Source organism: Aythya marila (assembly GCF_965140915.1).
Source record: "Aythya marila genome assembly, chromosome: 8".
Classification (NCBI taxonomy): Eukaryota; Metazoa; Chordata; class Aves; order Anseriformes; family Anatidae; genus Aythya; species Aythya marila.
In genome coordinates this window covers 1,469,420-1,495,367 of record NC_139049.1, presented here as the reverse complement: position 1 = coordinate 1,495,367, position 25,948 = coordinate 1,469,420, and the positions used below count along the sequence as shown (strand labels likewise).

Here is a 25,948-nt window from a genome sequence, read left to right as displayed (position 1 = left end):
ACTAGCCTGCCCTCTAAACTAACACAGTTGTGTCTGTTGAGTAGTCATGAGCAGAACTGAGTCATGTCAATTGCAGTAATCCATACTGCAACAACACTTCTGAAATTGACACCACACTCAGCTAACATGTTAACATCAGTTACCTTTGCTTCAGCCTAACCATTTGGATGTATTGCAACTAATTAATTACCATCACAGTTTGGATAGAGAAAATAGCATCCTCAGAATGAACTACAAATATATAAGGTTACACTTACATTTCTTCTTCTCGCATCCATACTGGACTTCTGGAAACTTGAGCTTCAAAATATTTAGATGCTCTGTAGCAGAAGTTGCTGCAGAAGCACTGGAAACAAAGCAGTATGTAAAATATGACTAAAAACATCTTTAATACTCAAAGAAATCGACAAAATCAATTGTTTTTCATACTCGTGAAATTTAAGTACCAATTCATATTTCTTTTTCAGCTTATAATCAAGCTTTTAATTTATGTGAGAAACCAAACCTACCAAACAGGTCTATCCCATTCCCCACAAATCACTTTTAGTTTTTTCTTTTCCTCCACACCCCCCTGCTCCTTTTTGCACTTTCATTATCCGAAACAAGCCTGTGTTGGGTTCTACATAATCAAAAAAGTTCAAAGAGCAGATCCGAACATGCTGGTTCTGAATCAAGCCACGATATGAATACTTCTACAAAATGCATTTCTAATGCAGAAACAATATTAAATACAGTATAGAAATAGCTTGGTACCATACCTTTCTTTCAGTAATATCATAAACTCTGTTAGTTTTTGTTGAAATTCTGTACTTCTGTTTTGGCACCTGAAACGATATACTTTCATCAGCAAGACTGTCACCTCTGTCATGTCTTTACATAAAACTTGATTCTTAATGCACGTATTTTAATATGCTAACTGGTTCAGCAATGATTGTCAACAGGTCAGGTTTAACTTTTTACTTCAGAAGTCTTAAACTGGAATGGAACAACAGGATATCTGGCCCATTACTTAACAGTATTTTTATTTATGTTTAATATTTTAACTTTAATATGAAAAAGAAAATGCAAGAATATAAAAACCACTAAGAGGTTCTTATGTTAACAGCATTAATAAAAAGCAACTTACATTTTCCAGTTTATTTTGACATATAGGATAACCACATAATTTGATGATAGACCGTTCATCAACAACGTCTTTATAGTGAGATGGAGTAATATTTTTTCCCTGAAATGATAACAGTTCAACAACAGATATTGGAAGGTCATTTTTCATGCTCAAAACTTCTAATAAGTAAATAAATACATTTCATTTTATAATAGTATCAAGTAAATTTAATAAACAGCATTCAGAACCTCCAAACTAAAATCAGTAACAAGATAAATACTCATAGGAAAAGAAAGACACGGATACTTCTTATATATACAAAAGCCTCATTTTGCCTCTAGTATGGTACCTATTCTCACAGTTTTCCTCTCTTTATATGTTATATAAACCTATCTACCAGTGCATTTACAACTTTAACAGGAATAATCCTCATATCAATCCTCATACCAGTGGTATTACAAAAACTGTGCTGCCAGGATGAACTGTGGGGTAAAGAGTAACGTTGTCTAAATTCACAGAGGACATGATACGGACCTAACTTTTTATACTTCACCTCTGAGTCCAGAACATGGGGATATAAACAAAGGTAATAAAGTGAGGATTCAAAAATACATATAGTTCTACAAAACTACAGCATATTTTCACTACAAAACCCCTGAAAATAAGGCAATCAGTGCTGACGAGAGAGGATAACATTGTCTACTTTAAACTTCAGCAAATCAGTCCAAGAACTTAAAAAGTTGAACATTGAGATATAAAATAGTGTAAAAATTTGCAGCACTTACAGAATTCAGAAGGAACTCTTCAGTAATGTTCTCTTCCAAGAGCTGTTCAACAATATGCAGTGCTTTTTTCTCAAATTCAATCTTCTTTCTAGTAGCAGCCTCCAGGGCTGCTTTCCTGTAACATAAAGGATATTGAATGACACAGAGAGTAGCTTCCATATACAGTTCTCCAGCTGTATCTTTACCAAGTATCAATGATACCACAGAATCACAGAACTGTAGGGGTTGGAAGGGACCTCGAAAGATCATCAGGTCCAACCCCCCTGCCAAAGCAGGTTCCTTAGAGCAGGCTGCCCATGTAGGCATCCTTGAATACCTCCAGAGAAGGAGACTCCACAGCCTCCCTGGGCAGCCTGTCCCAGTGCTCTGTCACCCTCACCATGAAGAAGTTCATTCACGTGTTGGTGTAGAACTTCCTGTGCTCTATCTTGTGGCCATTACCCCTTGTCCTGTCCCTGCAAATCACTGAAAAGATATTCATCTGAATATATCTCAGGATATTCATCTGAAAGTCTTCTATGCAGTCAAATGGATTTTTAGGTAACTGCCCATGGCAAAAAAAAAAAATCTGTTATGGCCAAATCTTTCAGATTTGGTTTTTAAAGTGAACAAAGAAGACTAGAAAGTATGCAAGGAAATTAAACTGGCAAAAAACAGGCAGTACAGAGTAAGGAAATACAACTGTGGAGTTCAGATTCATAAACTTGTGTCACTCACTACTGTGGTAGCATCCCACGGTCGCCCCTTTTACCTTGAATAGAGAAATGCATGTGTGTTTTTTCTTGTAAATGTTTGGATGAGATATCTTTACAGTAACTACTGTGGGAACGCAATTGAAAGATACATAGCGTTGTCCCAAACAAGTCTGCCTGAAGGGGGTACTGGCTATCTCTAAGAAAGCCAAAAAAGCCCATACCAGGCAAATAATACAGTTGCAAAGTGAAGCAAAACAACATGACGACCACGTATTGTTAGTCAGAAACTATACCTCTGAGCAACATCTTCGTTTTCCAGAGCAGCTAAACGTTTATTTCCTAGAAATCAAGAATACGGAAATCCGTGAGTTTATTTTCTTCATTACCCAGCAGCAAATACCGGAGCCGCGGCTCCCCCCGTAGCCGGACGGCCGAGGGCGGGCTCCCGGCGCTGCAGCCCCCGGGGCCTGAGGGGGCGGACGGAGCGCCCGGGGCCCGGCCCCAGCCCCACGGCGCTGGCGGTCGCGTCTCCGCAGCGCAGCGCCGGCCGCCCCGCCGCTCCGCATCCCCCAACAGCGAGTTGGGCGAGCCGCTGCGCTGGCCTGAGGGCGCAAGGGAGAGTCCGCAGCGCGGGGCGGGGGGGAGCGGCTTTCGGAGCTTACCTGCGCGCCGCCGGCCGCGCTTCCCCTTGGCGCTGCCTTGCGGCCTCCTGGCCGCCATCGCGGTGGGGGTGGTGGCTGCCGGCTCCCTCCCCCTGACCTCTCACCGGAGGCGGAGCCGGCTCGGTGTGGCCCGGCCCGGCGGGAGGCGGTGGAGCGGCGGCGGCTGAGCGGAGCGCGGGGCCGGCCGCGGGCTGAGGCGCTGCGGGGGGAGCCTGGCTCCGCCGGCGGGGCGAGGGGTGAGGAAGCGGAGGCGGGGGCTTTGGTCCCGCCGCGTGCGAGGGGCTCGTTAGCAGCCCTGGGGGGCGGCCTGCGTGTGGTACCTGCCCGGGGAGGGGGCTGGGGGTGCGTTTGGTAGGGGAGGGAGCTTCCCGAGGGTTAAAAGCGGATTTTTTTTTGCTGTTTAGATGCTGTACGCTTGCCGCGGGAACCAGTGAAAAGATATTATTAGAAATAGGATTAAGTATTAGGCCCTGAGACCGTCTGTGAGGTTAACTGGCAAATCCCTGCCAGGGCATATTTCAAGTCTGTAAGTACACTGTAAAATTTCTGAGGGCTGAAAACCCCAAAATACGAGCGTTCAAAAGTACATTTAAATTGTTTTGGGTGTCTTAGTGACATCCTCCAAAAATAAGTGGTACAATATGCGTTAATAAAGTATATGATAATCACAAAATCAGAAAGATCAGGTTCAAAACATTGCTAGATTGCAGGTTAACGTGTTAAATTGCAAGTTAAAGTGCAAGTTAGTGTTAAATTAGGCATTTGAGAATAGAAAATTATGTGATCTTTGAGTAATAAAATTTGCAAATGTGCTTTTTAAGCTGCTGTGAGTTGACTGCTTTTTATAAATGTCCAAATAGCTTAGTTACCTAGATGCTGTGTTAGGTAGCTGAGGTCAAACTTAGGAGGAAAGATTGAGGATGTTACATTGAAATATCTGTATAAATATGAATCTTGGGTGCTTGGATGAATAGTTCGCCAATTATAGAAGTGCAGAGGTAATTGACAGACACAGCGATTATATAACCAGGTTTAGGCACGTGGAATTACTCAAAACTATAAAGATTACGACTGCTGCTCTGATACATCATGCAATAATTGAGCTGGATTTTATGTGTTACTCATGGTAACTTTACTGAAATGTTTACTTAGTTTTCAGCAAGGAAGTTTTTAATTGCATCTAGAGGTAAAAGGACCCTGAACAACCAACCTAGACAATAGGAGGAAAGAATTGATATTGCATATGTAGTCTTGATTGGACTAAAACACTGTTAACACAAACTGGCACAGTGGCTGAATCAGCTGTGCGTGTCCTGGGCATCAGGTTAGAGTGTTCTAGTCAGAGCTGAGCAGATAGCTTATCCGGTGAAGATATGCATAGAAAATGTAGTGTATTTTGGAAGTCCAGGGTTGGTGTGCAATGACCCCAGGCTGTATTAGTTGCAATTTTCATTGTCTGTGTCATAGCTATGGCCTCCTGACTTCCTAAGATGATCCTGATGGCACTTGGAAATTGCTTCTCTGTACATAGAATGCAGGTTATTTTCTATGAAATCCAGCAAATATGGGGAGTAGAATAATACAGTATACACTTCTTAAAAATATATTTTTGCCTTTCTTAAAATCATGTAATCTTCATAAGATCTATTAATATAGATTGTTCTCATTTCGCTACTGGGCATTGTTTTTGATAATGTGATTATTTTTCAGTCTCTATGTTTACTTCATGTGTTTTAATACTGCGCTCCTTAATTTATAATAGTTTTCAATGCCAGAAGAACAAAGTCAAACTACAATGGCAGTTGATGAACTTCAAGCCATAATACAAAGATGTGTAAGTACTTTTCTCTTCATAAACCTGACAAATGTAAGCAGTTCAAGTTTTTCTTTATGACTGCAAAACACGAGACATTCATTAGCAGATTTACTCATTGGGCAGCTAGGTTCAGTCTCCATGTTTCATTGACTTCTGCGTGGTGCTTATCCCAAGTTCTGCCTCCCAGAGAAAGAAGTGTTCTTATTTCTCTCAACGGTACCTGTCTGAGGGAAAAAATCACCAGCAGACTGCTATAGAAAATACATCTTTTATATATTGTGCTGTAGTTTAGAGTTAGAAAACGCTACTGAAATACTGCTTTGTCTTCTGTGGTAGCTCTTGGTAACTCCTTTTAATATGTAAAGGATGTTAGTAAGAAATGATAAGTTACAGTGACAGTACATCTAATTTTGAAATTAAAACTTGGATTTACCTATTTTTCATTTGATTTTTATAAATATGGAGTTAAGCATGTATATTTTCTTTCTAGCAAATTCTGGAAGAATCTGATTTCAGAGGAGAAGATTTTAATCTGTTTCAGGTAGCAGGTCAGAAATGTTTAGAAGATGGATATGCTGCTCAGTTGTTAGAAGTGATTCAAAATGAGAAAAACAAGGTGAGTTGAAGTTTGCACTATATATTAGTTTAAGCACACTTATAGATAAAACTATTAAAAAGGGAAAGCTACTTTCATTGTGGAGCATTTGAACAGTTAATCAGTTGCTGTCCGTTAAGTGCACATTCTTGTGCAACTTCAGGTAGTTTACAGAAGTCAAGTCACGGTAATTGAAGAAAACCATTGATAACTACTTTCTAGCGAGTTAAGGAAATAGAAAAGAGATGCCGAAAACATAACTACGAGAAAATGCCCTTGGCCCTCTGTTGCAGGACAGAATTTCAGATGAGGCACTGAATGGCATTTTCTTCATGGCAGCCTGCATGGTGCTGCTTTAGCTTTGTGGCCAAGACAGGGTTGATAACACACTGGTGTCACAGCTGTTACTGAGCAGCACATGCACAGCATCAAGGCCTTTTCTACTTTTCACTCTGCCCCCTTGGCAAACAGACTGGGAGGTTGCAAGAGATTGGAAGGGGACGCAGCTGGGACAGCTGACCCTATTTGATCAAAGGTATTATCTGGTATTCCATACCAGATAATATCATGCTCCTCAGTGAAAAGGGGGGGGCAGTCTTCCCAAGGTAGCTGTTGCTCAGAGACTGGTTGGGCATTGGTGATGGAATTTTTGCCCAGTGTTATTGGGGGTCCCCATCTAGTCACGAATTCTGGGAGTTTGGGGTAACAATTGGAAATCCTGATCCACAGAATCACAGAATCACAGAATTTTCTAGGTTGGAAGAGACCTCAAGGTCATCGAGTCCAACCTCCGAGCTAACACTAACAGTCCCCACTAAACCATATCCCTAAGCTCTACATCTAAACGTCTTTTAAAGACTTCCAGGGATGGTGACTCCACCACTTCCCTGGGCAGCCTGTTCCAATGCCTAACAACCCTTTCGGTAAGGAAGTTCTTCCTAACATCTAACCTAAAACTCCCCTGGCGCAACTTAAGCCCATTTCCCCTCGTCCTGTCACCAGGCACGTGGGAGAACAGGCCAACCCCCACCTCGCTACAGCCTCCTTTGAGGTACCTATAGAGAGCGATAAGGTTGCCCCTGAACCCCCTCTTCTCCAGGCTGAACAAGCCCAGCTCCCTCAGCCGCTCCTCGTAGGACTTGTTCTCCAGGCCCCTCACCAGCTTCGTCGCCCTTCTCTGCACCCGCTCAAGCACCTCGATGTCTTTCTTGTAGCGAGGGGCCCAAAACTGAACACAGTACTCGAGGTGCGGCCTCACCAGAGCTGAGTACAGGGGGACGATCACCTCCCTAGCCCTGCTGGTCACACTGTTTCTGATACAAGCCAGGATGCTGTTGGCCTTCTTGGCCACCTGAGCACACTGCTGGCTCATATTCAGCTGACTATCCATCATCACACCCAGGTCCTTCTCTGCCTGGCAGCTCTCCAACCACTCATCTCCCAGCCTGTAGCTCTGCTTGGGGTTATTGCGCCCCAGGTGCAGGACCCGGCACTTGGCCTTGTTGAACTTCATGCAGTTGACCTCAGCCCATCAGTGCAGCCTATCCAGATCCTCCTGCAGAGCTTTCCTACCCTCGAGCAGATTGACACACGCACCTAACTTGGTGTCATCTGCGAACTTACTGAGGGTGCACTTGATGCCCTCGTCCAGATCATCGATGAAGATATTAAAGAGGACCGGCCCCAGCACTGAGCCCTGGGGGACGCCACTAGTGACCGGCCTCCAACTGGACTTGACTCCATTCACCACGACTCTTTGGGCCCGGCTATCCAGCCAGTTTTCTAACCCAACGAAGCATGCGCCAGTCCAAGCCAAGAGCAGCCAGGTTCTTGAGGAGAATGCTGTGGGAGACGGTGTCAAAAGCCTTGCTGAAGTCAAGGTAGACCACATCCACAGCCTTTCCCTCATCCACCCAGCGTGTCACTCTCGTCACTCCCCTCACTTTAAACGTATTTTTTCTAAACTTTCTTTCTCTGCTTTGCTTAATCCAACAAAACCCCTCTACCTAGTCCTGTTTGACATTTATTGCCATGTAAATTCTTGGAACTATATACATGTTAGAAATAATACATTAAAGAAAGCTAGACAAAATATGAATCTATAATGATAGATATGGGGAGAGAATACGATGTATGTCAAGTACAAAACTTCATAGTAATAGATGTTACGTTTCCAATGACATTATTATGGTATTGGTTGCAACCAGGACATTGATCTGTTGTCTTTTTTTTGACCTTCATATATACAATTTTTCTGTGTTTAGAAGATGTCAGGTTTTTGTTTATTGTCTGAAAATCTGTTTTGTAGGTTATCATCAAGAATATGGGTTGGAATCTCATTTCTCCTCTTGTTAGGTGCATTTTAGCATATAAACAGGAAGATGATAAGCAAGAACACTGCCTGAAGATACTAGATCAGTTGGTACAGGTATGGCTTTGAAATACATAGTTATAATAAAATAATTGTAGGGAAGGGAAAGGGAGATGTCCTTTTCTACTTCTGATTTACAAAAAAAAAACGGGGCATGAATACTTCTGTGTTCTTTTGCCCATTCCGCATAACTTTTAAGTTCACAGGCCAGTTTTACCTGAAGTAGACAAAGGATTAGCATTCTCAGAAGTATTCAACCTTTTAACAAATTTGGAGAATTTATTAATTAGACAAAGCATAGAGACAGAGAATTACTCAGGAAAAAGTAGCTAGGCCCCATCTGATACAAAGTTTTTAATGGCCAGCTTCTGCAGTCAGTGTAGCCACAGCAGTGCTGCCTCTTGTCTTCAGTAGTTGCAGTATGACAGTGAGTATCTGCTGATTTTGGGGGAGTAACAGGGAAATAACATTTATTCTATAGGAAATCAGTTCCCTTTCATTCACCACTTAGAGAACAACTTGCAAATTGAGTGGAATTCACACTGAAGTTTTTCTTTTCTCTCTGCTCCGAAGGAATTTCTTGTTATGGTACTGTGAGGTGTTTATAGAACGTAGAAATCAAGTTATGTGCCATTAGATTTGCTATGTTTTAGCTTACATGAAAGTGTACTTGCATATACGTGTTACAGAAGACATTAACTTTAGGGAAGTACTTATTGTTTCATATTTATTTCCTTAAAGATTATTTTGGATGTTATGATCTGCTTTCTTAATGTTCAGGAACTTCTGAATTGCAGTTTGTTTGTGGTGTGTGTGTGGTTTTTTTTTTTGTTTGTTTGTTTTAACATTTTATGACCATAGTGGTTAAAACATGTATGTTGTTCCTCTCTTGCAGCTGTGCAATCCAAAGGAACTTTTTCTTGGTTTACTTGAACAGATAGAGCAGACGTCGGGAGAGCAAGTGTGCCCAACTGTCATGCTACTACTTCAGCCTTTGCAGACAGGTAACATTCACTTGCTCATGTGGTTTCTGAAGAAAAAAAAAATCTTATTTATCAAATTAGTTTAACCTTTGCTAGAATAGTTTCAGAATATTGCTGTCCTGATAGTCTTTACAGTTTTTTTTATATTCTGGAAAATATAAATGGGGAATTTTTCAGTAATTAACTTTTAAAACATACATTTCCATATTTTTATGGTATAAAACTTATATTTGTAATTGAAGCAATTGAAATGTTTGAGATGAAAGACACATTCTTCTGATTTGCATAAAAAGATGAAAAGCGTTGGTTTTGGATACCAACTAAATAGTTAACATGTCTGTGCTACAGAGAAAGGAAGAATGTGTGGAAATGTGGGACTGCTTTATTACGTCATTCTCAGCTATATGGTCATGTTAACTACAGTGTGTTAGACTAGCTGGTGATATTGTTTAGTCTTGCTGTACTTAGTCATATGAGTTCAGGTATTAGTCTCTTTCCTCCCCTGAAATGAAAGGCTTTGTTATGCAGTCACATTGTTTTTCTTCACACTTTCTTCCCGCAAGTAATAACTTAATGTCTCAAAATGTTCTCTTTGTTTCAGTGCTTTTGAAACTTCAGAACAAAAAGGCCTACTCGGTGGGCTTATCTTTGGCTATGATTATGAATCAGCTTACTCCTTTGCCTGTGCCTTATACAAAACAACAAATACAGGAAGATAAACTTGGTCTCTGCCGATGTTGTAATGCAGTGGTGGACTTTGCTAAACCTTTTGTGAATGAAGTTGTTAAAAACATGGAAAAGTCATCAGAATACAATAACATGGAGCTGAAAGAAGAATTATTAAAGTTGTGAGCACTTTTTGTCAACTTATTGTATTCTATAAAGTAACAAGATGAACAGTAGGCATTTATTGCATAGGCAATAAATCATCTTATTAGTGTTTTTATAGTGCTGTCAGCATATAAACCAATGCTGTATTTCAAAAATGGAAAAAAAGTCCTTTACGTTTTTATGAAGTGAGAGAAGAAAGGCAAAAATTTTTTAGTACAAGGAAATGGTAAAGAAATGTTAGGCTCTGTGATACAGAGCTAATTTGGTGGTCTGTGTTTCTACTCAAAGGTATAACTGAGGATAATCATATTTTAGAGGCTAATTCTAAGGAATGCTTCTCTGAGAAACATTCTTATTTTCATTCTTGGAATATTGGGAATAGCAGCAGCTAATATGAGTGTAGACTTTGCTTTTGGTCATTAATGACATTAGTATAGTCTCTATTTGTGACCTTATTGGTGATTTTATGTTTCACCCCTTCTTATTTCAGCTGTATGAAAAGCCTGAAATACCCATTATTGACCGCTCAGCTCGAACAGCTTGAAGGCATTGAAGAACATCCCTTCAGGCATTTTGCAACTGAAATTATAGTAAGTGTAGTCAAAATGAATTACAGTGTTTGCAAAAGCAGTGTTATGGTTCAGGATTCTCAAGAATTAGTTGTGGAGCTCATTTTGCTTCTGGTACTGGTGTGTGATGGCTTACCAGGTCCTGTAAGATAATGCAGGTAGATAAAGGTTTGGAATAGTTAAAGGTATTAGAAATTATAAATGTTGCAGACACAGTTTTGCTCCTTGATAAGCCAATTTGGACTGTTTGATAAGCCAATTTGTCTGAATCAGCAGTTGCTACTTTGTTGTAACTGATTCTTTTTCTTGATGATGTATTGTTTTTAATTTTTTGAAATATCTAAAGGATTGTTTATGTTGCAGTATTAGATGAAAGTAAAAATCCAAGTATTAATCCAAGTTTTGCACACAGAGAAATCTCTAATGTGCCTAAGGTGCAGTGCCAGCTGCCTGTTAAGAAATGTAAGTTGATTCTTGACTGCTGCTGATGCTATAGCTGGAAATTCAGTGTGAACATGCCCACTCCATGCTACCAATGCTGTTATTCTGGTTTTGAATGTTTTGCCTAGCATCTCTGTTTTATTAGAGCAAGATTACGTTGTTTCAATAGCTATGGATACACTTGTTTCTCATCTTAACTCTATTATTTCATGGAATTGTTACTAAGTTTGAGCTTTGGAATTTTTTCTACCTTGTTTGGTTAGACCAGGAAAACTCACAAGTCAAATACAGAAGAGAAAAAGTTGAAGAATGCATGGAGGGAAATGGAAGTTTTACAAAAGGTAGAATAAGAGCTGACTGAGGAACTGAGGAAATCCAACTACCTGAGGAAGAAGGCTGAAACTATGTGAACTATGAATCAGGGAGTTAGAAAAGAGGCAGCTTTTTATACGGGGAGGAACTAGTCCTGGAAAAGTGGAGAGACTGGGTCAGGTTGTCATTTTGTGGGGAGGGAATGGCATGAGAAGGTGTGGTAGATCTCTAAAGACTGGGAGCCAACTGGGATGAGGAAAGCATGTATAAATACATGTATGTGTTTGCATGCACATGAAGAAAGTTGGGAAGTTGTCATGTGATACAATTGTTTCTTCTCCAATTTGTTTTTAAAAATAAAAATTTAAGCACACAAAATTTTATTAAGATTGTAAAGTGAAGCACACTAAGCAGTTAGCAAAACTTCTGGTTGTTTTCCACCATAACTGGGTTTTCTATTGTGATCACATCAACTTTTTTCCACAGCAAGTCTCGATCACCATAGGATAGAACTGCTATGCGGATCAGTCAGGGTTGTGCAATGCAAGAGAATCTGTCTGTGAGATCTTTGCTTCTTTTATTGCAGAACTTTTAAGATGTGCAGTGATGGAGGCAGGGATTACCAGAAGATCATCTAATGGTTAATATAGTTGAAGTCTACTCTGAAAAACGATCTTTTGTCCCTGCCTCTCTTGTTGGGCACAGTCTGAAACCATGTTTATTACACTAATTATGAATTACCTTTTCTTCATTTTCTCAAGAAATTCACTTCTGATGTTTGTGGAATTGGGTAATGAGAGCTGCAGCTAAGGTCAGTAATGACATACTTTGACTATGTGACATTTTGTATAATCCTAATTCTCCAAAATGTCAGATCCTGGATGTTTGGTATGGATAACCCTGGAAGAATGAGTTAACCCTGATCTCTCTGCCTCTTCATAATCCATACAATAAGAATTACAAAAATGTGTGGAAAAAAGCACTTAATATTTGTGAAGTACTCAGGTGTCATTGTGTAGTGAATTGCTGGAAAGAAAGGCCATACAAAATGATTCTAACTTTAAAACAGGGCTTGCCTTTAGTAGGTAAACATTGCATTGCATATGACCAGTGATCAAAAAGCAATACTAAGTGAATGTTCAGTGAAAAACACATGGGTCCTGTGGCATAATGTGATCATGAAGCTATTATTCATAGTTTTTGTGGATAAGGGAGCCAAATTGGGTTTTGCAGGGTGACTTTAATTTTGTCTTTTGCTAACTTTTGAGTGCTTGACTTTGCTATCTTAGTAACATTCTTCTGACAGTGGTTATTTTTCCTGGAAGGCATTTTTGTGTATGTATGTGTCATAAATATTCACAATATATGTCTAGTAACTTATACATATACTACATAAGAGATTTTACTGCAAATACAGCTTACACTTTTGAAAGTATTTGGTATGCAGTTTTCTAAAGGCAACTGAATGAAATCTAACTTTCTTTTTTAGGACATTTTGCAGGATATAAGGGAATTGATGCCACTAGTATTTTTACATCATAAAGGCAGAAGATCATACTGGGAGAATCAGGAGTTTGAGGACATAGAGCGAAAGAATTCTGCAGATTCTTTGGCATGTCTGTCATATCTGATGTTTGTTCAGCATTTCGGTATCAATTGCTTTCCAATGGTATTTAGGTAAGAGCTATTCTTAGTGAGGACTTACTGTAAGTTTGTACTTTGAAGTTTGTTTCTGAGCAGAAGAAAACATTTTATTTTGAATAGCTTTAATGAAAGCTGTGGATTTCCCTAGTATTTATTTTTTTGCTAACATTTATCATTTATGTAGCTTAAGAACGTACTTCAGTCTTTCAGATTACTTTATTACTGCTTAATTGTAGATGAGCTGACCTTTTAAAGAAACCGATAGGATTTGTCTCATTCTGAAAATGAACATATATGAAAACTTCAATTATTTATAGGCAGATGTCAACTGCAAATTATGAACAGAAATTTGACTTACTGCTGTATGTCTATTTCAAAATTATAAATTTTGTAAAGATAATTTTGTAGATTTTTCAAAAGAGACTAAATCAGTCAAATACATTAACTGTAACAATGTATGTATCTTTATGCAGTTTAATATAAACCTAACTTTCCCTTCTAGTCCATCATACCTTCTGCAGTGCAATATGACACATATTGAAGTGCTGCTGAATAGGTAGGTTATGTGACATTTGGATTTCTAGATAATGTGTGTCAGGTGTTTGTCCTATGGTTTATTTCTGATCTTTTATTGTAATTCATATAAATGAAAACCAAATAAATTCAGAGAGGTTTTTAAGTCTCAAGGTTAAAATGGCAAGCTCCATGATAAGATAGTCTTCTCAGAGTTATAAAAAGTTGCCTAAAACATTCATTTATTGTTTTGAGAAACTTTATTCTGAAAATGCAACATTAAAGCCATTTATACCCATGAAGAATATTTAGAATGTATATTTATTTGTAACTGTAACAGTTTACTACTAACAGAGACTATGATGATAGTACTTACTTGAATGTATTCCGGTATGATACTCAATCTAATTAGAAGTTATGCTTTCTAGAGGAAACCAGACTTTCTGCATATTGTGTTTATTTTGTCTTCCGTAAGAAGCAGCGTTGACCAAACAATTTCTAGCATTGCTGTAGAAGGGAAGTTTCTCATTATCACTGGTTATCATTTTGTGGTAAAATTTAAATGAAATTTCTTGTCCTCTTCCAAGGCCAAGAAAAATCTTAGGATTTGTCATATTTTTCTTTGGCTTGCAGGATTATGCATATGAAATCATCTGTGAAGCTTCATTTTTTTATTGATTAATACCTGTGGAATATGAGCTACTGCCTTTGAGTATTTACAGATATTGAGAGGGAGAAAAAGTTGACCCTAAAGAGAAGTGTCCAGTTTGCTACTTTTTATCAGTCAATATATTCTGAAAATCTTTGAGAGATGTTATGAAGGTATCATATTTGGAAAGCAGAATGAAAATTGTTGAGGGCCAAGTTTCTTTTTGACATCTGTTCTACAATTTCATCTGAAACATCATCAGCATCTCTTTAACTTACAACAATTTTAATGTCTTTTTCTTTCTAGAACAGAAGAATCTATGTTATCTAAAGGACTTGTAAGTTTATTTTTCATTTAATCAAATTTTCATTATTAGAATGCTTACTCTTTCTGATTTGAGAAACAGTAAAACTTCCATTTCCCTTTCTTAGAAAGGTATACAAATAATAGTTCAGATAATATTTTCTTCAGTCTTACAAACATTTAAATTTATTGAACATTACACACATTCATATACCTTTAAGTTACCATTACAACTTAAATTTGTAGCTCCTAGGAGCTTTGGATATGCAAAAGAGGATTTATGGTAAAGGCAGTTGTAGCCATTAAATGTGAAACATGTACATATACAGGACATTAATTTAAAAGGTGTTGGTAGTTGTTTTTTGTTTGTTTGCCTCTTTTTTTTTTTTTTTTTTCTTTCTCACTCACAGGACCTGTTTGAGAGCTGTTTATTGAGGATGGAAGATAATAGCCTTAGCCATCAGTATTTAGAATTCAGAGATTTTATTAACGTGCCTCAGGTAATAAGAAGCAATGTACAGAAGTCTCTGTAGTTGATTATAAATAATACCTACCAGTTTTCTACGTGTTCGAGAGCGAATATACTACTGAACTTGAATACAATCGTGTTGTCAAATTGAAACCTGTAGTGTCATGCTATACAGAATTGTTTGTCTTCTGTGTGCAGCAGTATGAAGTTACTGTGACAACTAAAATACACTAAGTGCGTGTACAGGCCACCGAGGCAGCTAGGCACTGATCCTAGCTGAAAGAGAGCACTTGCTAATTTTTGCTTCTTCCTTGGAAGTGCGTTGCTTGATCGCATTCTTATTTGGACACAGTTGTTAGTGGGCTGAGGTTTTTTTGGTTGTTTTTGGTTGGTTGTTTGTTAATACCTTGAACAGATTTTATTCAGTGTGAGGTAGTCTAATAATCTGCATGTAATTACAATTCATGTTGTTTTTTTTTTTTTTGTCCAACTGCAGGATTTGGTGAAAGTTATGACCCTTTGTCCCATAGAGCACCGGGTATGTAACAGAACACACAGAATGAATTATGTGATTTTTTTTTTTTATTAGAAAATTATCAGATAACTTTTTATTATTATTTTTAGAGAAAGAAGAGTTTAAATATGTTGCAGTTGTTCATAGACAAATTTGATGCAGAAGGAAAGTACACGTTATTCAGGTATGCATTCAAATGAGTGTAGATTGCATAATATAAGCCTTGTTGCAACTTAATTGCTTAGAAACTCAGTCAGAAATCATTTTTACCTATCTGGTAAGCCACGCTATGTTCACTATGTTAAATTGTGGATAAATAATGAATTTCAGTTGCCTTTCACAAAATCATCTGTCTTATGTAACCCAGTGTATAACAGTTGGATATTTTCTTTTTCTGAGGTAGAAGTCCCACTTAGTTAATAAGGCCATAATATCATCCAAGTCTTGAGCTAACTATAGGCAGCTTTTAAATGATAATATCTTTATTTTTGTTTGAAGGTGTTTACTGAAGACAAGCAACCACGCTGGTGTACAGGGATACATTATTCAAAAAATAAAAGATCAGATTCACTTATCATTAACGGTAAGCCTATTGCCTTTAAAAAAAAAAAACAACAAATTGTCATCTCAAATGTTGAGCAAATACATGTAACTTAAGATTTGAGTGATGCATTTAAAACAAAAACAGAAACAAACAACTATACATTGAAAAGAAACATAAGATTGGGAAATAATTAAAAAATACTGATTTGGCTTTTTTCTGTGTATGTATTTTTACATTATAATTTTACATATGTGCAGTTTTAATTACACAATTTACAGTATTTTACAGGTTATTACCACCTTCGCTGTGCTTGAAAAGCATATTCCTTAAGGGGGAGCTGCTTGGTATTTTTTTTTATTCTCGCATTTCCTGAATATAATTCAAATACTACAGTCTAGACTATAGATTTTTCTCTTGGGTTTTATTATGACAGTCAGCATTATATTATGAGTGCTTCACAAATGTTATACTCATCAGAAAGGGTTGAGCCAGATCAAAGCCATTTAAATCTCATATTTTATGATAATTTATACCAGGAAATTGGAAAACTTAATAAATAAATGATTATCCCTTTTTTTCCTTGTTTTTTTTTTTTTTTTCTTTTCCTGTCTTCTCCCCTTTTTACTTCTTAAGGCCTTTTTCAAAGCAGATTTCATCTGAAAGGTCTTCATTTTGTCAAATAGGACAACATAGTAAACTTGCACATATTTCATGCTAGTGTTTATGAAATGTAACACAATTATAATATAATGGCAGGACTGTGTTAGAGAACAGGGAATTACTATTTATCAGATCATAGTCTGTCCTGTATATGGAATCAGCAGGGGGTGAAGAAATTAATACTATGAAAATTCTCCCAAAAGAAGCTTGCACTAAAATTGAATAGGTAAAATACATTCTGAATTTTTTTTACTGCTGAATTTGTTGACTGTGCAGCTTCAGAATTCTGTCAATACAGAACTGCTGTGTAGAACAAACTGTCTAAAAGTCTAATAACTTTAAAATTTTATCATACGGATTTGAATATTCTATATTTGTTGCAAATAATTCTGCTATAGACATCATGAAATAAGTGGATAACATTTTTTACTGCCTAGGTAGTCTTTATCTTTTTAGGTTTCTCATCTGATCTAACTTAACGCTGACAGGTACCCTTCTTGTCTCATCTAACATCAGTATACAGATAGAGAAGATTATGAAAAGACTAATTTATATACTTTGATCACATGTAGTAATTAGAAAATATTTCCTCTGGCATTTGATTTGTGTATTTATTAGCTTTCCGTTTTCCCCAAATTATTCTTGTTAATCATAAAATATCCTGAGTTGGAAGGGACCCACAAGGATCATTGAGTCCAGCTCCTGGCTCCACAGAGGGCCACCCAAGAAACATATTTCTGAGGGTGAAGTCCAAATACTTTTTGAACTCCGCCAGGCTTGATGCTTTCCTGCGGAGCCCACTGTAGTGTCCAACTACCTTCTCAGTGAAGAACCTTACCCTAACACCCAGCGTGACCCTCCCCTGTCCCAGCTCCATGCCATTTGCTCGGGACCTGTTGCTGAGAGCAGAGCTCCCCAGAAAGCATAGCTTAGCGCCTGCCTCTCTTCTCCCCTTGTGAAGAAGCTGCAGGCTGCCACAAGACCTCCCCTCAGCTTCCTCTGCTGTGAGCTGACGAAACTGAGTGACCTCAGCTGCTCCTCATATGTCTTCCATTTTAGACCCTTTGCCATTATATTGTTTATGTTAAATTATTTAAGATTTAATTATCTTTATTTAAGGTTTAAATTTTGTACTCAGATAAACTTTCTCTATCATTTTTCAGAAGGCACATGACAATGTCTGGTTTACAGGACATCACCTGATCTCCCTTCTAGATTTAGTGCTTTTCCTTCCTGAAGGCGCTGAGACAGATCTTCTCCAAAACTCAGATAGGTGAGTTGTAGTTACAATTAGAGGCTTTTCTCTTTTTTGGTTTGTTTGTTTGTTTGTTTTTGTTTGTTTTTAATTGCTTAAAAAAAAAGTCAGACTACCTTACTACATAATTAATGAAGTGACAACATTAATGTATTTTAGATTTATTTTGAAACAGAGGTGCAAATGATCATTTATCATCATTTCAACTAACTGTGCATAGAAGAATGTTACAGTGCTCTTATAGTGTTAACAATAAGTGAATTCTTCCTGCATTCCTCAAAAATATAAGACCTTATGTCAGACTACAGAACTAATTGGTAAAGCATTATTCCTTCAGGAATGCATGGTTTGTCATTTTTCTGTGGAAACAGAAGAATAACTTCAGCAATTGGCAGAACAGAAGAAATGTGGTGTGTTGCCTTACTTGATACAGGGGTATAAAAATTATCTGATGTAACTTAAAGCATGCAGCCTTGTCAAGGTTCTTGCACAGATTTCTGCTGAGAGCCCTGTATGTCATGAGTTTCCGCTCAGATACAGAGGTATCTCAACAATACTTGCATTAAATAATATAAAAATAATTGGAAATGCCTCTGAAAATCTCCTGTACAGGACAAGTTGGTTCCTATGTGATGAATAAAAATTGAGCTTGTAAATCCGCAGGATGATGGTGTCCAGATGGACACAACTGCTTAAAAACCCAGATGTAAAATCCGTACTTGGAGACAGTGCTACTGTTTATCTGGAAAAAAACAATAAATTTTTTTTTTTGCTAAAAGAAAAAAAAAAGAGTGAAACAAAAGCAAAATACACATTTAAAAAGCATACAAAAGTAAAAAATCAATACAGTAAAAAAGAAAACTGCTAGACTAGTTTCAAATCAGCTGTGGATCTCAGCAGTGATATATATTAGAAATTCTGTAATATAGTTCTCTCTTTTCAGAAAACTCTTTTCCTCGCAATCACTGACCTTGTCTAATCTATTGCTGGTTTTAATCTTACTTGTAAAGTGTCAGCTTCTGTTGTAACAGGGAAGTGCACACTGGTGCTCTCGATTAAGCTATATTACTCAACAGAGAAGCGGTTTCATGTTGTACAAAGGGATTTTAGGATGCCTGGCTAATGGCCAATTTAAGTTATCAGCCCTGTAATAAATGTCTGCACTTTAAATGATCAGTAGTGTTTCTTATTCACAGGATTATGGCATCACTAAATCTGCTGAGATACTTAGTCATTAAGGATTGTGAAAGTGACAATCAAGTAAGTAGTAACTGATTTGAAACTGATTGATTTCTGATTAGCAGAGGACTGAGAGTTTCCTCAAGTCAAAAACATGTTTTTTGCATTTTTCTCCCAAATGCTCAGCAATCCAGAAGTGATATTTTACTTGGCTGTATTTAGAAATGTACAATGTATTATTTTATCCCGATGAAATATGGTTGCATTCATATTTAACTGTTACCATAAACAAGCTAATTCTTTTACTCTGCCTAATGAGATCTGATCACTGTCTAGTATGTCACCATAAAATAACGTCCCTATCAAGGATTCCCATAAGAAAAAAAAAAAATTTGTCTTGATTATTTATTCACTGATAAGCCTCCAAGTGAATATCTTAATGGATTTCTTTACTAGCCTTTGCAATTCAAAAGATCCCATTTATTCATCTTTAGGTAAAATTTGTTTTCTGTGCGACATGCTTAAAGTTATTAGCATTAAGATTTCTCAGAAAATATTTAATTATCTTATTTAAATAGTTTTTAACTGTGCAAATATGTATTCTGTATTTACATATTAACAGCTTCTCTGGGTATTAACATAGAAAAACGTTTTGTCTGTGAGATCCATCTTCTGAAGTAATGAAAGGAATTGATAGGCCTGTCCAGGTTTCTGTTCCATTGCTTTATCAGATATAGCCTGTTTTATGCAAAGGCAACTTGCCAGGCTAAACTGCCCACCGATGCAGTTTACCTATGTATTTATTATACCTATATCTTTTTACCTTCATTTCTCCTGTGTGTGGATGTTTGAATGTAGATATTTTAGGAATACTCTGTATATACTTCACAGTATATTTTAAATGAAACTGCCCTTATGTATTTTATCCATATAATGTTATGCTGCCTCACTTTTAACTGGGCTTTTACTGCTTTGTAATACCTACATCTTTCTTCTCTGTTTTGTTTAGCTCTTTTCTGTCTGAAGCAGTCAGTTATATCTGTTAGTAAATCAGTGCTAACTGTTTGTTATTCAAGTGCTGTTTGGCTTTTCAAGGTAGTATATTAGGATGGATCTGTGTCTTTTTTGTGTGTGTAGTCACTCCTGTTCATCTGCAGATGAGGCACGTGTGTTTCTGGGTAGTCAGAAATTTTAATTTTCACAGCTGGGTTGATATTCAGACTTCATATTCCTGCAGATGATTTATAAATGCTCTGACTTTCATTGTGTCACTACAGCCAGTAGAAGTGAAGTGAAGAGCCAGTGGAATTATGTGTGGTTTAGTTTTCTGATTACATTCTGTTACCAAATGACTACTTACTCTAATAATAATTGCAACTTCTCTTGACTCCTTTCAAATCATTATGTTCCAATGTTCCTCTAACTTATGCAATTCAGTAGCTTTTTATCTGCTATATCTTGCAGTATATCACCTATCTCCTTAGTACTAAATGTTTTCATTTTGCGTTAAAATACTTCTTAAAATTAGTGACAGTGTAAAGATAAATTACTTTTCAGTTTTAAAGTACAGTAAAGCCTTTCCTGACATCAATAAGCAGTATCATAGCCAGACAAATATTCCAACCAGCAGATATGTATACTAAGATATTTTGTTGTTTATCACCCAGTTCCTCTACTTTCTTTATGGTTTGGAGTAATTGACTTTGGCATCTCTTTTTCTGCTTTTAAAATACAGAAAAAATTCTGATCCACTTTTAGAGCACTTGTGGGTTCTATGAATACCAGCTTCTTAAGTGCCTAATGATGTTATTTAAATAGAATGATAATATCATGATTGGTAGTGATTACTAAAACAGTTTTAAAAATGAACAGTAAAAATAGCTTTCAATTGGTGCATTTCTTATTTATTATTTTATTAGTTAGCATTGATAGACTGTAGACTCAGATTTATGGTGTAATTTCAATTTAAGTACTCATTATGGCCTACTCTATTTCATGTAAATGCATAGCTTTGTAAGAAAAAAACGTTCCTCTTTTATTTTTATTAAAAATCTATATATAATAGCACACAATTGCTGTAACATTTATGTCTATTGTCTGTCATAAGGAATATCCTTATAGTTTGAGGAGAAAAAAACTTCACCGCTTCTGAAGTTTTCCCTAAAATAAATCTAAGTGCTGCCACTTCTTCTTGACTTCCACCCCCCTCTCCCTTCATACAGCACAAGTGGGATGCAAAGAAAATGCTTCCTTTCATGTCAGTTTGGATGTTTTGATTGCTGCGTAACAAGCACTTTCACTAATCAAGTATAAAAATGAGATTTTTCTGAATAGTTATTTTTTCATTTCAGCACCATTCATGTGGAAGTTATTACTGGTCTTCTTATTTGATTAGTTAACTTTGTGTCACTTAGCATTCAAATTTGGTGAATTATCCCCTGTAATCAACAATTCTTGATTTAACATCAAGAATTCTTATTTTTTTTTCATCTTTACCCTGCCCTTTGATGATACTGCCTGAGGAAAGGAGTCATATAAATAGCTCCTGTATCTAAAGACACAAAGACTGCTTTATGTTTTTGTTTTTGTTTTTTTTTTTCTACAGAAGTTTTGTAACTACAAGCTTAGAAGGTGCCAAAACAGTGTAGTTTTCCTCTCATGGCATATAACTTTGAACAGCCTTGCTTTTGAGCATCTTTTTGTCACATCTCTTGCTTCATGAATACCATTTATATACTCCTTTCACCCATCCCAAACTGGGGAGGAGGTTTGTGTGTCATTTCGGCTACAGTGCCTAAGGGCATAAATGAATACAGAGCATAACGATATAGTATTTATTTTTTGTGTGATTCACTAGGGATTTTATTAAAATCTTAACGGTAGTAGAACACTGAATGCTTTTTGTGGTTTTATGTATATACACACTTCATATCAAATTTTTTATGTGTGTGTGTATCTATATCTATATCACTATATATATCACTATATATATCACTCTCTCTCTATATATATATATATACAGGTATATATATATACATATATACAGGTGTATATATATATATATATATACACCTGTATATATGTGTATATATATATACATATATATATATGTGTGTGTGTATATATATACACACACACATATATATATATGTATATATATGTGTATATATATATACAGGGGTGTGTGTGTGTGTATATATATATATATATATATACACACACACCCCTGTATATATATATATATATATATATACATGTATATAGTGAAGTTAACAAGGAAAAACTGTGTAACTAGATTGTAAAGCTTGGGGGGCAATGTTACTTGCCGGCAAATTCGGAGTTATCAGCGCAGCAGAACCAGTAACAAGTCTGAACTCTTACTAGTGTGGCTGTATGTGTATAGTAGCAACACTGGTACAGCTTAAAGCAAAATTTGATTCTGCAGTAAGCAAATATCTAATTTTTTGTATATGTTTTAAGGTAGATTGGAACATGATGCATGTTTGGTATATGTTCTAAAAACAATAGATAAAAAGACCTTAAAAATAAGTACATATAGTTCCTATATGCTGGCATAGTGTAATTCACCATGACAGTTCAGAATACAAAAGCTGAAGTAGCAGCATATCCAGTAACGCTCCTCCAATGCTTCTTAAACTAATTGCAACAAGAACCTTATATGTGAGGAGCATGACATTTACCACAGCTTTCATTTGTTATCTCGATATAATGGCAATTTAGGAATGTTAATTCAAATATTTGTGCTATTTTGCCACTGTACCAACATATCAAGCTCCTTTCAGCTTTATTTACAAGAATGAGTTGAAAATGTGCATTTCCATTGCTGTAGTTATTCTTGTACATACTACATTTACCCCTTTTCTTGACTTCTTCATCCTCTAATTTTCAAAAAATAATTTTGAAAATGCAGGAGAGTAGAAAGAAAGGAGCTTAAATATCTGTCACCATGCTATTCTTCCTTAAGAATAAGTGGTTAAGTCTAAATTCTTTTTCTTTCTTTCCAGCACAGCAGTGTATGTTATAAAGACTAGTCAAAATTTCTGCTTGAAAACTTAGCATTGTGATGCTTCAAAAATAATTTCCAATCTTCTCTGTTCTTTTCTTTTTGAATAGACTGGTGTATGGACCATACTTGCTAAGATTGAGAAAAATTTTTTAAAACCACTGCATGTAGGACTCAATATGTCAAAAGCACACTATGAAGCAGAAATAAAGAATAAGAAAGAAAACAGAAGAGGTTAGTTGTTTTCTTCTCAGCTTTGTTCATATTCAGAACCTTTGGAAATCCGTTGGAAACAAAGAATTGGTAACTGATGTATAGATTACATTTTTATTTAACTGTTCATGCTATTCCAGGTTTCAATTAATAATTCAGGAGTTGCTATATGTGATATTAATACTTTTCATGGTTAGTCAGAAAAATCTGAACTTGTTTCTCTCTCATCACATTTGTAAACCTTATGGAATCCTGACAGAAACGTCACTTGAAGACATTCAAACCTTGTTCTGCATTTATACTTTTGATTTTAAGGTTAGTCAGGAGCATCTAAGTCTCTCTGTGAATATACAGCCCTTAGGTTTCATACTGGGTGTGGAGAGGCTAACAAGAGCAGAAATTCACACAGCAAATAGGTACTCTCTTAAAGCCTGAAGGATTACACTGATTTTTATTTTTATTTTTTTAATCTGACACACAGAATCAGATTCTGCTCAGGGTTAAGCAGATACATCCCACAGGGAATGAGAGCTATAGCTGCTTTAGGCCATTGCAGTGTATGTCTGATCCTCTGTTCCTTTGTGGTCTCCAGTATAATTAAGAGAGCCTAAGGAAATTGCTTCTGCTGCCAGAAAAGTCAGTACAGTCTTTTGCCCCTAGTCTTATCCTCTTGTGTTGTTATAAACTATATAAGTACAAGGCAGAGTGAGGGGATTTTTTCTGAAGGTAACCTGTGGATATCTTTCTAAAGAGAACCTTTCTTTTAAAGAAGAAGCTTCCTAATTCATTTTTGTCTCTTACGTTTCTCTAGCCTTTGACAAAGCAATGAGATCTGAGTTCAGAAGAGAACATCTAACTCATGAAAAATAAACGGTTTAGTCTTTCTCCCCAGTGTATAATCTTTGTAAGCATTACATTAAATTTCAAGTACATGATTTGAATGTTGGAATTTTCCACTTAGTTTTCAAACTATCTTTGTAGTTTTATCAGTGGTAAGTAGTCTGTCAGAAACAGACACCTGAAGCCTTTTCTTATTTAAATAAGCATTTCATGTCTGGATTTGTTGCTTGAAGCTCAAGGATCTCCTGCTATCTCTGAATGTGAAAGTATTAAAAATGTGTCCAAAAACTGACCAGGTTCTGTATATATATATATATATATATATATATATATATTTTTTTTTTTTTTTCCTTTTAAGGAAAAGTTTAGCTATAGAAAATTGTTTCAAGTTACAGATATTACCTGTTTAGTAATGTAGTCATAAATCATATAGTAAGTGCAAAGAGAGCATCCAGCTCAACCTGTCCACTTAAAGTTCAGTACCTTCTCTCCTCACTGTTTTGTCAGTCTTTAGGTGTCTGCTTTTAACAACTGCTGCCTATAAATGCTAATATATTAAATACGTATTTTTTTAATATTCTAAAAGTTATGTGGAACAGGAACTTGATCTCTGGTACTTTTTTTCTACAGAGGCAAATAAATCTAACACAGTTTGTTCTTTAACTGTCAGCGAGGAAAAGATGCCTGCCATGACTACTGAAATGCAGCTTCAGGTGAGTTGGTAGTTCTTACCAAGCTGTTCAGAAGTATTGAATAGTTTTCAATCTAGAGACAAATGGACAGGTACAGTAGATAAGAAAATCTATGTTGTAATAAAAATAACTTAAATCTCTTCTGTCATTTCAGGTTTTGCACTCAGCACTCTTCACATTTGATTTAATAGAAAGTGTTCTAGCTCGAGTAGAAGAACTCATTGAAGTGAAAGTAAAAGCTGTAATGGCTGAAAACATTTAGGTCAACTGAAAGACTTGAATTAGCATCCTTCTTGGAAGATAATGTTGACTATTAGACTTTAGTTGAAAAGGAGGCTACCAACCTTTAAGGAGTAGTGTAGAGTAGCCTCTAGAAAAATTGTAAATCCTGCTCTTTGTCTTGTTGCTTTTTTTTTATTTTTATTAAAAAGTCTTCAGCTATTTTTATCTGTGATTCACAGAGATGGCCTATTTGTTAAAGTACTCCTCTTCAGAATTTGGTGCTTTTTTCAAAGATTAGAAAGTACGTCTACAAGGGTTTTTTGTTGTTGTTGTTATGCTGTGTAAAGGGAGGTATGATTGTGCATTTCTTGTTCTGTTCATTTTCGAAATACTTTAGGTAATAGTTGCTGACTGGTGTTCTGAATTATGAAGATTTTTATAAATTAACTTGGAGAGACGTGAATTAAAAAACCTTGTTTAAGCAGTAGCTATTTTTATTAGCACTTTTTGACAAACAAGCTTCTATATTTACAAACTGAACTGGAAGCTATAGATAATAGACTATGGCAAACTATACAAGGTTTAAAGAAAAACACATCAACCTTGAGCCAAATAAGACATTAAAACTTGGTAACAGAACAGATAACTTGTGTTTAAAAATGTACTCTGTAAGGCTTCAGGCTTCGTACACAACTATTTATGCACAAGAAAATGTATTTTGGAATTGTTTTGATCATTATTGTTTCTAATGATAAAGTTTTCTTTAAGATACATTACATATTTTGGGAAGTTATGATAAAAATATGAATGTATAAGTTCAGAACTGAATCAAATATCAGGATGGTTTTTCTATTAGTGCAGTTAAACCGCATTTTAAATTTTTTGTTAGAACATACATTGCGTATAATGTATGCTGTTTTTCACTGTATGGTATTTTAATACAATTCTTTGTTCCAAATGCATAAGTTCTATATACAGTCTTTTAAATGCAATGGTATATTTTAAGAACATTCTATATTTTGTTCAAAATGTAGCTGCTATATTTATGAATAAAAACACCAG

The 25,948-nt window shown here is 36.3% G+C and overlaps 2 protein-coding genes across 6 annotated transcripts in view; one reads left to right on the top strand and one right to left on the bottom strand.

Moving 5' to 3' along the window:
- The window catches only part of RPAP2 (RNA polymerase II associated protein 2), a 41,155-nt gene extending 37,737 nt beyond the window's left edge, over window positions 1–3,418 (bottom strand). For both annotated transcript variants that reach the window (XM_082766110.1, XM_082766111.1), the window contains exons 1-6: window positions 3,248–3,418; window positions 2,879–2,924; window positions 1,891–2,005; window positions 1,127–1,225; window positions 759–824; window positions 258–346 (exon numbers count right to left, since the gene is read on the bottom strand). In XM_082766110.1, coding sequence (XP_082622236.1) covers window positions 258–346; window positions 759–824; window positions 1,127–1,225; window positions 1,891–2,005; window positions 2,879–2,924; window positions 3,248–3,305 — 473 coding nt within the window. In that variant the 5' untranslated portion in view covers window positions 3,306–3,418. The remainder of the gene's footprint in view (window positions 1–257; window positions 347–758; window positions 825–1,126; window positions 1,226–1,890; window positions 2,006–2,878; window positions 2,925–3,247) is intronic.
- GLMN (glomulin, FKBP associated protein) lies at window positions 3,345–25,948 on the top strand. Of its 4 annotated transcripts, XM_082766112.1 has the most exons (20): window positions 3,345–3,483; window positions 3,652–3,773; window positions 5,010–5,081; window positions 5,554–5,679; window positions 7,967–8,086; window positions 8,925–9,033; window positions 9,614–9,860; window positions 10,334–10,433; window positions 12,655–12,842; window positions 13,312–13,365; window positions 14,278–14,308; window positions 14,685–14,774; window positions 15,240–15,281; window positions 15,368–15,441; window positions 15,756–15,840; window positions 17,625–17,734; window positions 18,913–18,976; window positions 23,030–23,153; window positions 24,603–24,685; window positions 24,819–25,948. In XM_082766112.1, exons 3-20 carry the CDS (start codon window positions 5,016–5,018, stop codon window positions 24,924–24,926), a joined length of 1,821 nt encoding a protein of 606 aa, XP_082622238.1. In that variant the 5' UTR covers window positions 3,345–3,483; window positions 3,652–3,773; window positions 5,010–5,015; the 3' UTR covers window positions 24,927–25,948. The 4 variants fall into 4 exon arrangements, with proteins under 4 accessions (XP_082622238.1, XP_082622240.1, XP_082622239.1 ...); XM_082766114.1 differs by lacking the exon at window positions 7,967–8,086; XM_082766113.1 differs by lacking the exon at window positions 3,652–3,773 and having other exon boundaries at window positions 3,411–3,483.

What these genes read in the sequence shown, in the direction of transcription:
- GLMN (XM_082766112.1), top strand. Translation starts at nt 5,016, where the DNA reads ATGCCAGAAGAACAAAGTCAAACTACAATGGCAGTTGATGAACTTCAA. An exon ending in ATTTTGCAACTGAAATTATA is followed by an intron (nt 10,434 to 12,654) that starts GTAAGTGTAGTC and finishes TTTCTTTTTTAG; the next exon opens with GACATTTTGCAGGATATAAG. An exon ending in TGCTTTCCAATGGTATTTAG is followed by an intron (nt 12,843 to 13,311) that starts GTAAGAGCTATT and finishes TTTCCCTTCTAG; the next exon opens with TCCATCATACCTTCTGCAGT.